The sequence below is a fragment of the Cimex lectularius genome, unplaced genomic scaffold (assembly GCF_000648675.2).
Source record: "Cimex lectularius strain Harlan isolate CLEC.00 unplaced genomic scaffold, Clec_2.1 scaffold206, whole genome shotgun sequence".
In the NCBI taxonomy this organism is placed as follows: Eukaryota; Metazoa; Arthropoda; class Insecta; order Hemiptera; family Cimicidae; genus Cimex; species Cimex lectularius.
This window is the reverse complement of record NW_019392762.1, coordinates 355498-368256: the sequence shown is the minus strand read 5'-3', so window position 1 is coordinate 368256 and position 12759 is coordinate 355498. Positions and strand designations below refer to the sequence as shown.

At 40.8% G+C, this 12759-nt stretch overlaps 1 protein-coding gene across 3 annotated transcripts in view; it reads right to left on the bottom strand.

Moving 5' to 3' along the window:
• Positions 1–2149: 2149 nt before the first annotated feature.
• LOC106670988 (bone morphogenetic protein receptor type-1B) overlaps positions 2150–12759 on the bottom strand; it is a 78943-nt gene continuing 68333 nt past the window's right edge. For all 3 annotated transcript variants that reach the window (XM_014401709.2, XM_014401710.2, XM_014401708.2), the window contains exons 3-8: positions 8599–8825; positions 8193–8518; positions 7814–8111; positions 7585–7743; positions 7339–7507; positions 2150–3489 (exon numbers count right to left, since the gene is read on the bottom strand). In XM_014401709.2, the coding sequence (XP_014257195.1) occupies positions 3361–3489; positions 7339–7507; positions 7585–7743; positions 7814–8111; positions 8193–8518; positions 8599–8825 (1308 nt within the window). In that variant the 3' untranslated portion in view covers positions 2150–3360. The remainder of the gene's footprint in view (positions 3490–7338; positions 7508–7584; positions 7744–7813; positions 8112–8192; positions 8519–8598; positions 8826–12759) is intronic.

Below are 12759 nucleotides of genomic sequence, written 5' to 3'. Positions count from 1 at the left end.
AAAAAAGCCCAGAGGCGACGATGGGAATCGAACTCACGACCGCGGCGTCTCTGACGCTAACCACTCGGCTACCACGGTACTTTTCCTTTTAAATTTCAAATTAATCATTTTTTCAAGCAATAAAACACTTAGGAAAACGCTTTCTTTAATGCAAGAAAAACTAGGAGACGGTGTGAAATATGTAGCTTTTTTGTCACCTGAACTCTTTTTGACTTCAAAGTAACTTTTGAAATTCAAATTAACACTTTCTTTAATGCAATAAAAATTAACTCTTTTTCACTTTTTTTTTTACTTTTTATATGTTTTGTACAACTGCATTCTTCGACGCAACAAGTAAAACAGATAGTATTAACATATAAAATTATTAACAGTAGCGTGAAAGCTTGAACAATTACCATCCAGTGATGGTAGCCGTTAGTTAATCAATACGATGAGCGAGATGTACTCCATCGTAGGAGACCGATGTCAATTGTTAAGGTTGTCGCGGGGCCACCGACGCTTCAGTCTTCTGTTGGGATTATTAAGTAATGTGATGGATGACAGGTTTTTGACGAAAGAGTTCGGATGATGGGGTTTGGAATGGAACGTTTTGTAGCGGGATTGGGCTAGCTCGGTAACAAGAGGGACATTTAGGTCGGTATGGATGGTGTAATTGGATACATAGAAAGGGGCATTGACTATTGAATGAATGAATGAATGAAAAAGTACTTTATTAGATAAACAAAAGAGAGGAAAAGAAAAAAATTGTACATAACCAAACAGCTATGGTTATCCACCGTCTGCCGGAGTCGGACTATAAATTTTTAATAAACAAGGAACACATTTCTTCTTAAGAGAAGAATAACCTCCTTGATGCTCCTCTACCCTGTACACCCTGGTATCAAAACAAGGGTTCTTTTGTTGTTCCCAATATCTGACAGGGCCCCGAAGCAATCCCAAATGGCATGATACAAAAGGTGTCAGTGCTCCGCATCCTCATCGAACTTTCCTTGGCAGATTTATCAACCTCCTTGATGCTCCTCTATCCTGTATACCTCAGTATCTAAACCAGAGTGCTTTTGTTGTTCCCAATATCTGACAGGGCCTTGATGTAATCCAAAATGGCATGATACAAAAGGTGTCAGTGCTCCTCATCATCGAACTTTTCTTGGCTGATTTATCAACCTCCTTGATGCTCCTCTACCCTGTATACCACAGTATCTAAACAAGGGTGCTTTTGTTGTTCCCAATATCTGACAGGGCCCTGATGCAATCCCAAATCGTATGATGCAAAAGGTGTCAGAGCTGATAGGTAACCTCATCGAACTTTCCTTGGCAGATTTATCAGCCTTCTTGTTGCTCCTCTACCCTGTATAAACAGTAGTGATCTTGTCATCCCCAAAATTTGGACAGGGCCCTGATGCAATCCCAATTGGTATGATGCAAAAGGTGTCAGAGCTGAAATTATCCCCATCGAACTTTCTTTGGCAGATTTATCAACCTCTTTGATGCTCTTCTACCCTGTACACCCTGTTATCAAAACAAGGGTTCTTTTGTTGTTCCCAATATCTGACAGGGCCCTGATGCAATGCCAAATGGCATGATACAAAAGGTGTCAGTGCTCCTCAACCTCATCGAACTTTCCTTGGCAGATTTATCAGCCTCCTTGTTGCTCCTCTACCCTGTATAAACAGTAGAGATCTTGTCATCCCCAATATCTGACAGGCCCTGATGCAATCCCAATTGGTATGATGCAAAATGTGTCAGAGCTGATAGGTATCCCCATCAAACTTTCATTGGCAGATTTATCAACCTTGATGCTCCTCTACTCAATGTGCCCTAGCATCTAAAGGTAATTTGTTGACCACACTGTCTGACCTTAATGAAATTTTACTACCGATGAGGTAGTTGCCTTTATTGCCACACGGCTGACCAAGTGGCTATTCTTTTGATCTTGTCAGTGTTTAATAGTTCACCAATGGTTATATGAATGAGTAGAGTTGGTTTTTTCCAAAGATACCAGCTTCCGAGTCTGCGCCATCTGTATACCAAATAAAACTTGAATACCTTTTTCTCAATCTGCCCTTTCATGCAACTCAATTTTTCTTATGTATTTAATTTATGAAAAACGACAATAAAGAAACAAGTGAAAATGAAGGAAGTTGAAATGATAGAGATGAAAAAAAATTGTTTTATTAAGGTGAGTACTGAAACTCATTACAGTCACAGTTAAGCTTGAACACTCATACATTAGTCGAGCTTGCTTTCAGTCCTGAGGAAGTACAAGTTTTAGAAATTGATCGATTACCAGGTTATATACAATTGAGTACTCTAGGCACTGTTCATTGAAATACGTTTTTCCAGTACTTTTAACAACAACAACAAAAAAGTTCTTAAGTATAGTTAATTTAAAGCTATATTACTCAGACGACACAACTTCTTATACACTAACCTTGGCACAATTAATTTTTTGAGAGAGAAATAATTAAATTTGTACATTTATGTACAAAATAATTAATACTTCTAATTATTAATCCGCTACATGTGAGAACTTTTCAACTGGACTAACATAAATTGCATTGAATTTTTTTTAACACTATCAAAGAACAAAAATTTTCAATTAAAAAGCTAGTAAAAACTATTCAATTAATATGACACACAAAACGGAATTGTTTACAGAACAAATTCCTAGTTAGGATTGAAAAAAAAAATTACTTATGGCAAAAGCACGTGATAACAATGAACCATTGTTAAAAAAAGAGAAAATATAATTCTTAATAATAATAATTGTTGAAAACATTTGTATAGTATCTTGCACAATCAGTCTTTCTACAATAATATGAATTATTTACAATATTAAATAATATATTAAGTAACAAATAAATTATATTACATTATATTTATAAATTCTCTATACACATCTTGTCTATTTTTCTTTTCATAATTAATTTTTTTTATTAAATAATTATTTCCTTTAGTATAAAATATTTTTTGTCCTACTGTCCATCCAGAAATTGCTTGAAAACAAATTAATTTGTATAAAATTTTAAAATTTCGCAAGCTTAGTATTTTTTTATGTATCTATTTTCATGTAAGGCACTGCAAAAAGCACATGTTTAATTTAAGGTTGTTTTTTTTTCTTTCAGGGCGGATATCGTCAGATCGTCTTAGGAGAGCGATGATGGGTTGGGGGCATTTAGGACAACAAAAAAAACCAAAACAGGAAATAATTCAAAACATAAGTTATGTACACTTTATACATCACGAGAAATGAAATACAGATTATAAATCAGGTTCGTATTTATGAGACAATACTGTACATTAAAGTATGGGGGAGGTTTTGTACAAAAGGTGGGTCGGATGTATCCACGTGGACAGACACTAAATTATCTTTATGCTAGGGTCAGGACTGATTTTATGAAGCGTCTTTTTAACTCGTAGCGACGTCAGCCTCACTGCTGGATTCGAATGCCAGCACTCTTGCATAATTTTCGCCAAAGTGCTCGTAACCTATAAAACAAAAACAAATTAAAATGGAAATTTTATTATTAACTCTTTTTAGGCCAATTAGTTCAACACAAAATTTAAAAAAATTTAAATTATTCATTATTGATTATTTTAGTCTGCCTTTGGGTGTCTTTTGTGTTTCAGCATTCTGCCATATTTAGTGTTTGGTTTGTGTGATTTTTTTTAATTTTTGGATGGTTAGAAAGAGCATTAAATATCAAAGACTCAAGTCGAGAAGTTATACAGGCAACATATTACATAAGGCTGAAGCTAAGCATTGGCCAGAGATTATGCAGCAAACACCAGGATGGTTTGTAGTTTACACATAGTGGTCAGGGTCTCCTTGAGTTTGATGGCCATAAAAACTGAGGCACAAAACAACTTGCAAAGTCTACAAAGACTAATATGTCTTGACGAAACATTCTTGACTCAAACAATCTACCCCTTAACAGACGTACAAAAGGTGGCTTTCAATAGTGCCAATAGATTCGCAGGATATAAGCCACCATCAGCTGTCTCCATTGTGGAGGGGTGTGGTGGCTTATGGTGTGATGGTAGTGACAAGGGATGGCGACAGATGCAAGTGGTTTTGCCTCTTCAAAAGGAGCCTGTCTGGGCAAATAAAGTGCACAGCAAATTCCTACTCTGTGCTCCACACAATAACCCTTCGTCGACCAGAGTGTGGACATAGATGGTCAAAGATTACCCAAGGGTCTTCTTTTCAACCATTGTGTAGAGGAGGCATTGGAAAAAAAATCAACTCCAAGTTCCAAAGCCCTCTAGGCACATGACGGACCAATGCATTTGTCACCAAGATTGGGTACCATGCCATGCTGGCCTTGGCTCAAGCTTGGGTCAGCATAGCCTCAATGGCCTATAGTTGCTTACTTTTTACTATACCATGATAAATCAAGGAAATCACTGATGCAGCTTTGTGTTTGGCTAGAGTGTCTAACTGCTACATGACAGACACCTGGTTGGAAACAAAAAACAATGGCCAACCAATGTTGACCCAGTGTGTGGACAGGTCACCTATCTACTGTGTCACCTCTTCTGATGTTTTTAGGTTCCCCAAGCCACTCCCAAAGCCAATGTTCCCCAATACCATTTCCAACCTTGGCCAATACGGGCCACTATAGGCCATCCATTTCTCGCAAACTGAAGGCCTTGTAGAAATGGTTAACCTGAGATGGCATATCAAGAGTAATTCTCGCGTTTAGTTGTGTGGGTGATTTTTTTCGCACAACAGAAATCCAGCTTTACACCTTTAAAATACCTTCATCCTTGCTTGCATTCTTTTTTTCCTCTCCAAAGAAAAGCTGCAAACAGAAATTCCATCGCACTCTTTGGCCAGTTTTCTTATTTCTGTATAAAGTTCCTTTCAAACATTTAAGTTTTTAAAAGTCTATTGAAATCGGCTTTTCAGATCACAAGGTATATCCTCTTTTAAAAACTGACCGGGGTGGCCACAATGGTTTAGGCGTTGTCATGGCGCTCATCACTGTAAGATAAAAGGGCCTGGGTTCAAATCGGACGGCCTTGCATTTGAACCCAACATACTTACAAGTAGGCTTGTTTTTGCAAACACACAGACGACACCCGACGGTTCATATAACCTTGTAGCTGAAGTACGCTCGTAAAAATAAATAAATAAAAAATAAAACTGACTTATAAATGAGGAGTAAAAAGAGAATGAGGGAACATTGTGTTCCCGAGTACTCATTGCCAACAAGACAAGAGGATCTTTAGCGTCCGCACCTGGCACATGGCCTTATCGGACGTTTTGATTCTCAAGATGAGAGCTGATGCACCTCTGCATACGATGGAATAGGGCTACCATCGCAGCATTGGTGTAGAGGTGCCCCAGCCCCTAAGGGCCAAGACAACCTCGCTCTCCGCTTGTCCACTCCGAATGGTCGGGCCCGCATTGTGCATCGGGTCGTATGCCGCACACGAGGGGGCTAACAGACCGAAATACATCGCCCCCCCCCGCATACTCCCTAGATAGAGAAGGCCACTCTATCTCTCTGAGTATAGAGGCTCCCCCAGCGTAGAAACTTCCGGGAACGCCCCGACAGCGGTTTAGTTTAAAGTGAAATTGCTAACCACCCCTTAGATGAGCACTGCCTATGGTAAAGTCTCTTATCGAGCTCAGCCTACAGCATTCGAGGGACACCATAGGTTCAGCCCAGGTGGTCCGATCCTTCGCTTCCCCAAGGGTACCACGCCGGTCATACGCACAACAATGCAAAGCGTCTGAGACACCGATTCACTACCCGCTTCCATTCGCTTACTTACGCATTCGAGGGATTATAGCATGATTATTGCGTCCTCAACGCTTACATGCTGTCGTCCGGTCGCAATGTCTCCCGTGAGGCCGGGGGTAATTTTCCATATGCAAGCTTCACTGAGGTCACAGATAGAAGACAGCCTCTGTCTAAGTTCCCGCCAGGGGCGTCACCACGCACCACCACGAATCCATTCCCAGTGTAACTAGGGCTGAATTTGGAACTTTTCAGTTACCCAGTGGTACAGATGGCCATACACCCTCCCCCATCTTTGCAGACAGGATCTAGTGCACTGGCCCTGTGTGACTCTGCTCAGGCACCCGCCGCCCATGCCAACCCTTAGGCCGACACGAGTACAGCTTGTGCTTTAGAGAGGTTGCCATGCCCTCTGGGCTGCACCTTTATTTTGTGCCCGGATACCCCCCTTGTAACCAAGGGTTAGGAGGGGTCACAGGATAGAATTAAGGAGCTCGGATTGAGAAAAAGGTCCGTGGATGAGAACACGAGGTGAGCCGTTTTGGGGTCTCGAGTCTCAAATCACACTATACCACTTGTTGTAGAATGAGGGAACATGCGTTCCCGATTACTCATCGTCAACAAGACAAGAGGATCTTTAACGTCCACACCTAGCCTGTTCGGCCTTATCGGACGTTTTGATTCTCAAGATGAGAGCTGACGCACCTCCGCATACGACGGGATGGTGTTACCGCCGCAGCATTGGTGTATGGTGTCCCGGCTCCTAGGGGTCGGTAACCACGCTCTCTGCTTGTCCACTCCAAATGGTCGGGCCCGCATTATGCGTCGGGTCGTATGCCGCACGCGAGGGGCTAACGGGCCGAAATACATCAGCCCGTCCCCCCCCCTCGCGTACTCCCTACATAGAGAAGGCAACTCTATCTCTCTGAGTGTAGAGGCTCCTCCAGCGTAGAAACAGAATGAGGGAACAACACAACGATGGTGGGCAACAGAGCTAGCACCACAGCTTTGATAAGAAGAAAAGCTACGAGTGGATACAAGGCATACCATCGGTGGCCGCAATGGTTTAGATGTTGACACCGTGCTCATTATTGTAAGGTAAAGGTCTCAAGTTCCTCGTCGACAACTTGGTGTTAATTCAATCAAGACAAACCATCTTGCTTGATAAGTATTTTTACTTATAAATAACAATTAAATAAGAAATATTCTTTTTCAAGGGGATTGAGATGGCTGTGTGATTAAGGCACTTTATTTTGTGCCCGGATACCCCACTTGTAACCAAGGGTTAGGAGGGGTCACAGGATAGAATTAAGGAGCTCGGATTGAGAAAAATGGCCGTGGATGAGAACACGAGGTGAGCCGTTTCGAAGTCTCGAGTCTCAAACCACACTATACCCATACCACACTATTCGACTCGTATTTGCCATGCTAGCGGTTCTGGGTTCGAATCACAGCATGGCTTTTGAATTTGTCAAGTGGTCTGACGTCCACAAAACCCAACGGGTAGTTGAATAAGACCTCCTTTTATAACAGGAATTTAATTAACGTCCTATTTCAGGTAGAATTAAGTGGGGTTGTTTTTACTGACCTGATGATCCCTCCAGCGTAATGGTATTTGAGGCCTTATTTGTTTAACGCACACAACTAAATGCATATCGTCAAAACTCGGGTCATTAGGAACGACATCGTTGTACGGCAGGGCATACTCCTCGGCTTGGAAGCCCCATTTATCCCCTCCACCTGTTGTAACGCATCGTCTAAAAACAAATACAATTAAGTATAAACTTTGCTCTAATTTTATTTTTTTTATTTAATTAAAATGAAGGATATTTACCGGCACATTTCCCAAAATACAAGACTCAAAGCGTACATGTCGGCCATTTTGAACGCTTCGAAGGATTTCATGTCCATTGTTTCACTCAGAACTTCGGGAGCCATGTATCTCCTTGTGCCGACTCTTGTGTTCGGAGTTATATCAATTTCATTGGTTTCGCTGAAAAACAGTACAATTAATATTTTAATTCAATAATTTATAACGTGAAGAAGAAAAAATTAAACCGTACCTCATGTATCTTACAGCGAGTCCAAAATCAGCAATTGCGCATTCTCCGTTTCTTTTTACCAATATATTTCTCGATTTGATGTCCCTGTGCGCGATCGCTGGTTTTCCCCTTGTGCCAAAAATTTCCGTGTGTAGATGGGCGATTCCACTGGCGGCTGATCTCGCCAACACAAGCAGTGATTGCGGATCTAAAGCAGTGGTCCTCAAAACATCATATAGCGATCCCAACTCATGGTAATCAGTTATGAGTAGCATTTGAGTCCACGAACCATTCCCTTTGATATCAGCCGCAATAAAACCTATAGATTATTACATTATAATTACAAAACAATTAAATTTTGTTTAGAAAGAATGCTAAATTTGAACAGTTCATGACATACCTAATATGTTATCATGTCGCATTAACACAGACTGGTAAATCTCAGTTTCCCTGAACCAAGAAGTCTCTTCGGTTGTGAAGAAAACTTTGACTGCGACTTTTTCGCCTCGCCATCTTGCAAGCCATACCTCGCCGTATCGCCCTTTACCGACAGAATGTACCATTTGAATTTGTTTGGCGATTGTACGTTGGACAAGGAGAGGCAGCCCGGAACCTGAGCCGGAACTTTGTTCTATTAGATCTTGCAAGGTGTGTGACTGTGTGAGGTATGCATCTCTGGATCCTTCGACAAGGTACAACTTCCCGCTTTCCTCCTTCTTTTTGTACCTTTACGTAAAAAAAAGAAAAATTATATTAGCTAAATGATATTTTTGGCAACGTATTAGATAAAATTTCATTTTACTTACTTTAAATAAAAGAAGGTGATTATGAGGAGGAAGACAATCACGCAGACAGTAAATGAGGCAAGAAGTGCGATGTACGGCATAGTGTCGTGAAGCAATATCGATGGGGTCGGTGGACTATTTGTTCTAGGAATAGTTAAAGGTGGGTTTAAATACTTGTTGCAGAGGTCCGAGTTGTTGCAGCACTGTATCGATTTTCTCGTCTGGTGGGGCACTAAATGTCCCTTACACTGTGGGGCAAAAAAATATTTTTAGAAATAAGTAAAAAAAATTACCCAAAAAACCTAATAATTAATAAATGTTATGATTATTCTAAACACAATATTAATTTATGCAATGAGAAGACATATTACAAGGATCTATCATAATGTGAGAAAAATAATGGATCTAGGATGCTCCCTTGAGGAACACCGGGCTGGTTAGAATGGATCGGAGAGTTTTGGTATTTAGCTATCTTCGGTGTGAATGTCAATTGTACACGCACAGTGAAGATGTTCAAAATGCTGAAACGCGTCTGATAGACCAAGACCTCACATGGAAGAAAAGAAGAAAATAAATTATGCCCGGTGTGAACATACCGCCCACCTAAAATGAATATTTTACAAAATAAAAAAATAATAAGTAATTCCTTTCCTAATTGAAAAATGGCAAAAGGAGGGAAAACTCATAAGGTGGGGTTGAGATGGGGAGTTGATGTCCGAGTGGATCGTGGTCACGATAGCTCAGGTGGTAGAGCAGCGGCGTATCTAGCCAAAGGTCATGGGTTCGAATCCCTCTCGTGCCATTAACTTTTTTTCATCTCAACTAAAAACCTTAATTAATTGTAAAATAATAAGTAAGTAAAATAAAATGAGCCACCTTGGCGAAGGGAGGTATTTACAAGGGAAGGAGGATTTTAAATAGAGGAAGAAGGACCAACTTGTTAGAGGGTCTGACGTATAAGCCGCTGGAAGTGCGGACCGAGACGACCCGTACAACGCCGTCGGAACTGGGATGCACCTCTTCGACGCGACCTATAGGCCAACTAAGAGGGTTGGTGCCATAGAGGTAAACGATATCACCTTCCTTTAGATTTTCCAGATTTTGAGTCCATTTATGTCGCTGTATTTGCGTGTGGAGGTACTCTTTTGACCACCTTTTCCAGAAGAATTGGGAAAGTTGGTTGATTCGACTCCATCGTGTTTTGAGATTTTGATCTAAATCTAAAGGCGGTTCAGGAGGAGCAATAAGAGGGGCGCCTACAAGAAAATGACCAGGCGTCAAATAATCAAAATGGTCGTGAGGGTCGGACGAAACGGAACACAGCGGTCGACTATTTAATGTTGCTTCGTTGCGACAAAGCAATGTGGAGAACTCCTATCTGAGTTGAAATGGATTAACCAAAAACCAACTATCGCATCCATATGTGACAGGTCTAGTAATTAAAAATTGTACACTGGAATTTGTGGGTCAACAATCTGTCAGAGTCAACTGCTAGAATGCTGAGACAAACCTTAGATCCAGAAGGTCCATGTAACCACACAGGCCACGTAGAAGGCTAATATTTGCTCAGGAACATCCACGCAACATGGATTACAGAAGAAAGGAAAAAAAGTCCTAATCCTGTTGAGATGATAGCAAGCATTACCAGTTCAGATGGTGATCTGGAGAAAGATAGTTCTGCATGTGGAAGTACTTTGGAAGATGGACTATCATGTTCTGTGGCATTTCAAGGTAGACATTGTAAGACCTTGAGTAAGACATTTGGGGATGAACCCACAAGATCATGTAGTGGTTCCCAGCACTCGAGGCGACCAGATTCACGGCACCCGGAATGACTATAGCTGAAGTTTTTTTAAAATGCAAGCAATGTGGGATCAATTCATTAGTTTCTGGCATTAAAAACTCGATCGCTGGTATTCACGGGATATCTATTTCAGAATCACATGTTAAAAGACAGAGAGAATCAAACGTTTAAATCTACAACTCCTTTGAGACCGCAAAAAGCTAAGAAGCAAGAGAAAACTATCGTGGACTATAGAGGAATGGGAAAAAATCCTATTTAGTGATGAGACGAGACTGGCCGTTAACAGTCCAGAGCGTTGAAAGAATCTGGAGATGATGATACAGTCAGTTCTACACGTGGAAACACATTCGGAAGAAAATCTGTTGTATGGCATTGTAGTTGCTACCATCCAAAGGGGGCCTTGAAGATCAGATATGTGGAGATGATCCTGCAAGACGTTCTAGTGCCTTTTATGCCTATTGGTTCCAGAAGTCTGAGCGAGTCAAAACTTAGATCCAGAAGGTCTGTGAAACTTCAGGAAATCTTAAAAGTTAAGGGAACTCTACCCATGGATTATAGGAATGGAAAAAAGTCTGTTCACTGATGAGGTCCTTAACAGTCACATGGATATGGAGAAGGCCTGGAGATACAGTCAGTGCTGCATGTAGAAGGCATATGATAAGATGTAATGTTCAGGGTTGTAGCATACTGCACCCTTTAAGAACTATTGTATCTCCCATTCTGAACTTATAGCACCAGTTCGTCCCAGTTCATCAAGATTTGATTAGTAGGTATGATTTCAGTAGTTGAATTTTTTCTACGGTTACATTGCACATACGAGTTGGCATTCCTTCGCTTCTTTGCAGAATCTGCATGTGCTATGTTGGGTTATACCATCTTCTTCAGATACCCATTCAGCGGCAGGGTCCTGTCAAGAACCCTTTCAGAATTTGAAGTTTTTTCCTGCTTCCTTTGAAGCAGCTAGCTTCCAAAATTTGCTAGAAGCTTCATGGATTGTTTATGTCCAATGAGTAAATTCCTGCGTTTTCTTATTATCAGTTTGTCTTCTGTCTAAGACACTCATTGATCGTGTGAATCCATATGGCAGACACAAAGGGCTCAGGACCTATCAGCAGTATAGCAGCTCCACACATCCTGGGACTCAACAGAGGGGGACTTTATTTTGTATACCTAATCTATTTAGTTTAGTTTTTCAATTCAGGACCATCTTTGAGTTAATGATGTTTCAACTTAGTGTTTCTTGGCTATCTGACGTTATCCTTGTTTTTGGACTTTTTGTTCAAATTGAACTGGGTACATCTCTCAATTACATGGACTTCAGCATGGGTGTAGGAATGAACACCCCTGTCCTGCACTTTCCTTCATTCTAGATCTGTCAGTGTCCAGCAGATGGTGCCATTCTCAATGGAGGTTTTTTTAAAACTCTTTTCCATTCTTTTTTGGTTCTTAAATTTGTTTGGAGCAATCTAGATGTTACAGGCATTTGGCAGAGTGTGGCACCTCTCCTATCCAAATTAAAAAGTATTCTTCCCGATACGTACTATCTCATCCTTACGTTCTTCCTCTCGGATTGCTGATTTAAGGTAAGGATTGGCTCAAAATTTTCAGACATCAACACAAGCATTCCCTAAGGGGTATCCTAGGACCAATCCTCTACAGTCTAGACCACTGACAATCCCTATACACCAAAACACACAAACATGACTTTGCAGACGGCATTGCAATCCTCTCCTCATCCTGACCCTAGCCTTGCAGCAACAGTAACCCAAGACCATCTAGAACTCATTACCGGCTGGTGAACTCGGTGGTGCATCAAACTAAACAAACGGCACTTAAAAGAGCCACCAGTGCATACACACAATAAGGTAATCCCCCATCCAATCGTTCTACTCGGACGGCCGACTTACTTGGAACATACAAATAAAACAAAAAAGACAAGAACTGGACCAAAGATACAGACAACTCAGACTTGGTCCCAAATCCACAATGAGTACAGACAGCAAATTAACATTATACAAGACGCTAATTAGATCAATTTTGACATACTGAATAGAGCTGTGGGGTTCAGCCAAGCCATCCACCTCCTAGTCCAACCCTAAACCTCAACCAACAATCCGTAACATGAGAGTGCCAATGACCATATCCATGGTCTGGACAGGTTTCTGTCAGATCTGTCACTAACAACATTTAAATGTTTGCCTTTTTTGTACAGAATACAATAAAAAACAATAAAAAAATTGTCTCTTGGACATCGGCGAAATTTGGAGGAAAGTATATATATATAAGTATATTCCTAAGGTATTTTTGGGAGGCATTTACCGCACCATACCAATCAGGGAGGGACTGATTATTTTGAATATAGCATACATGCTAATGCT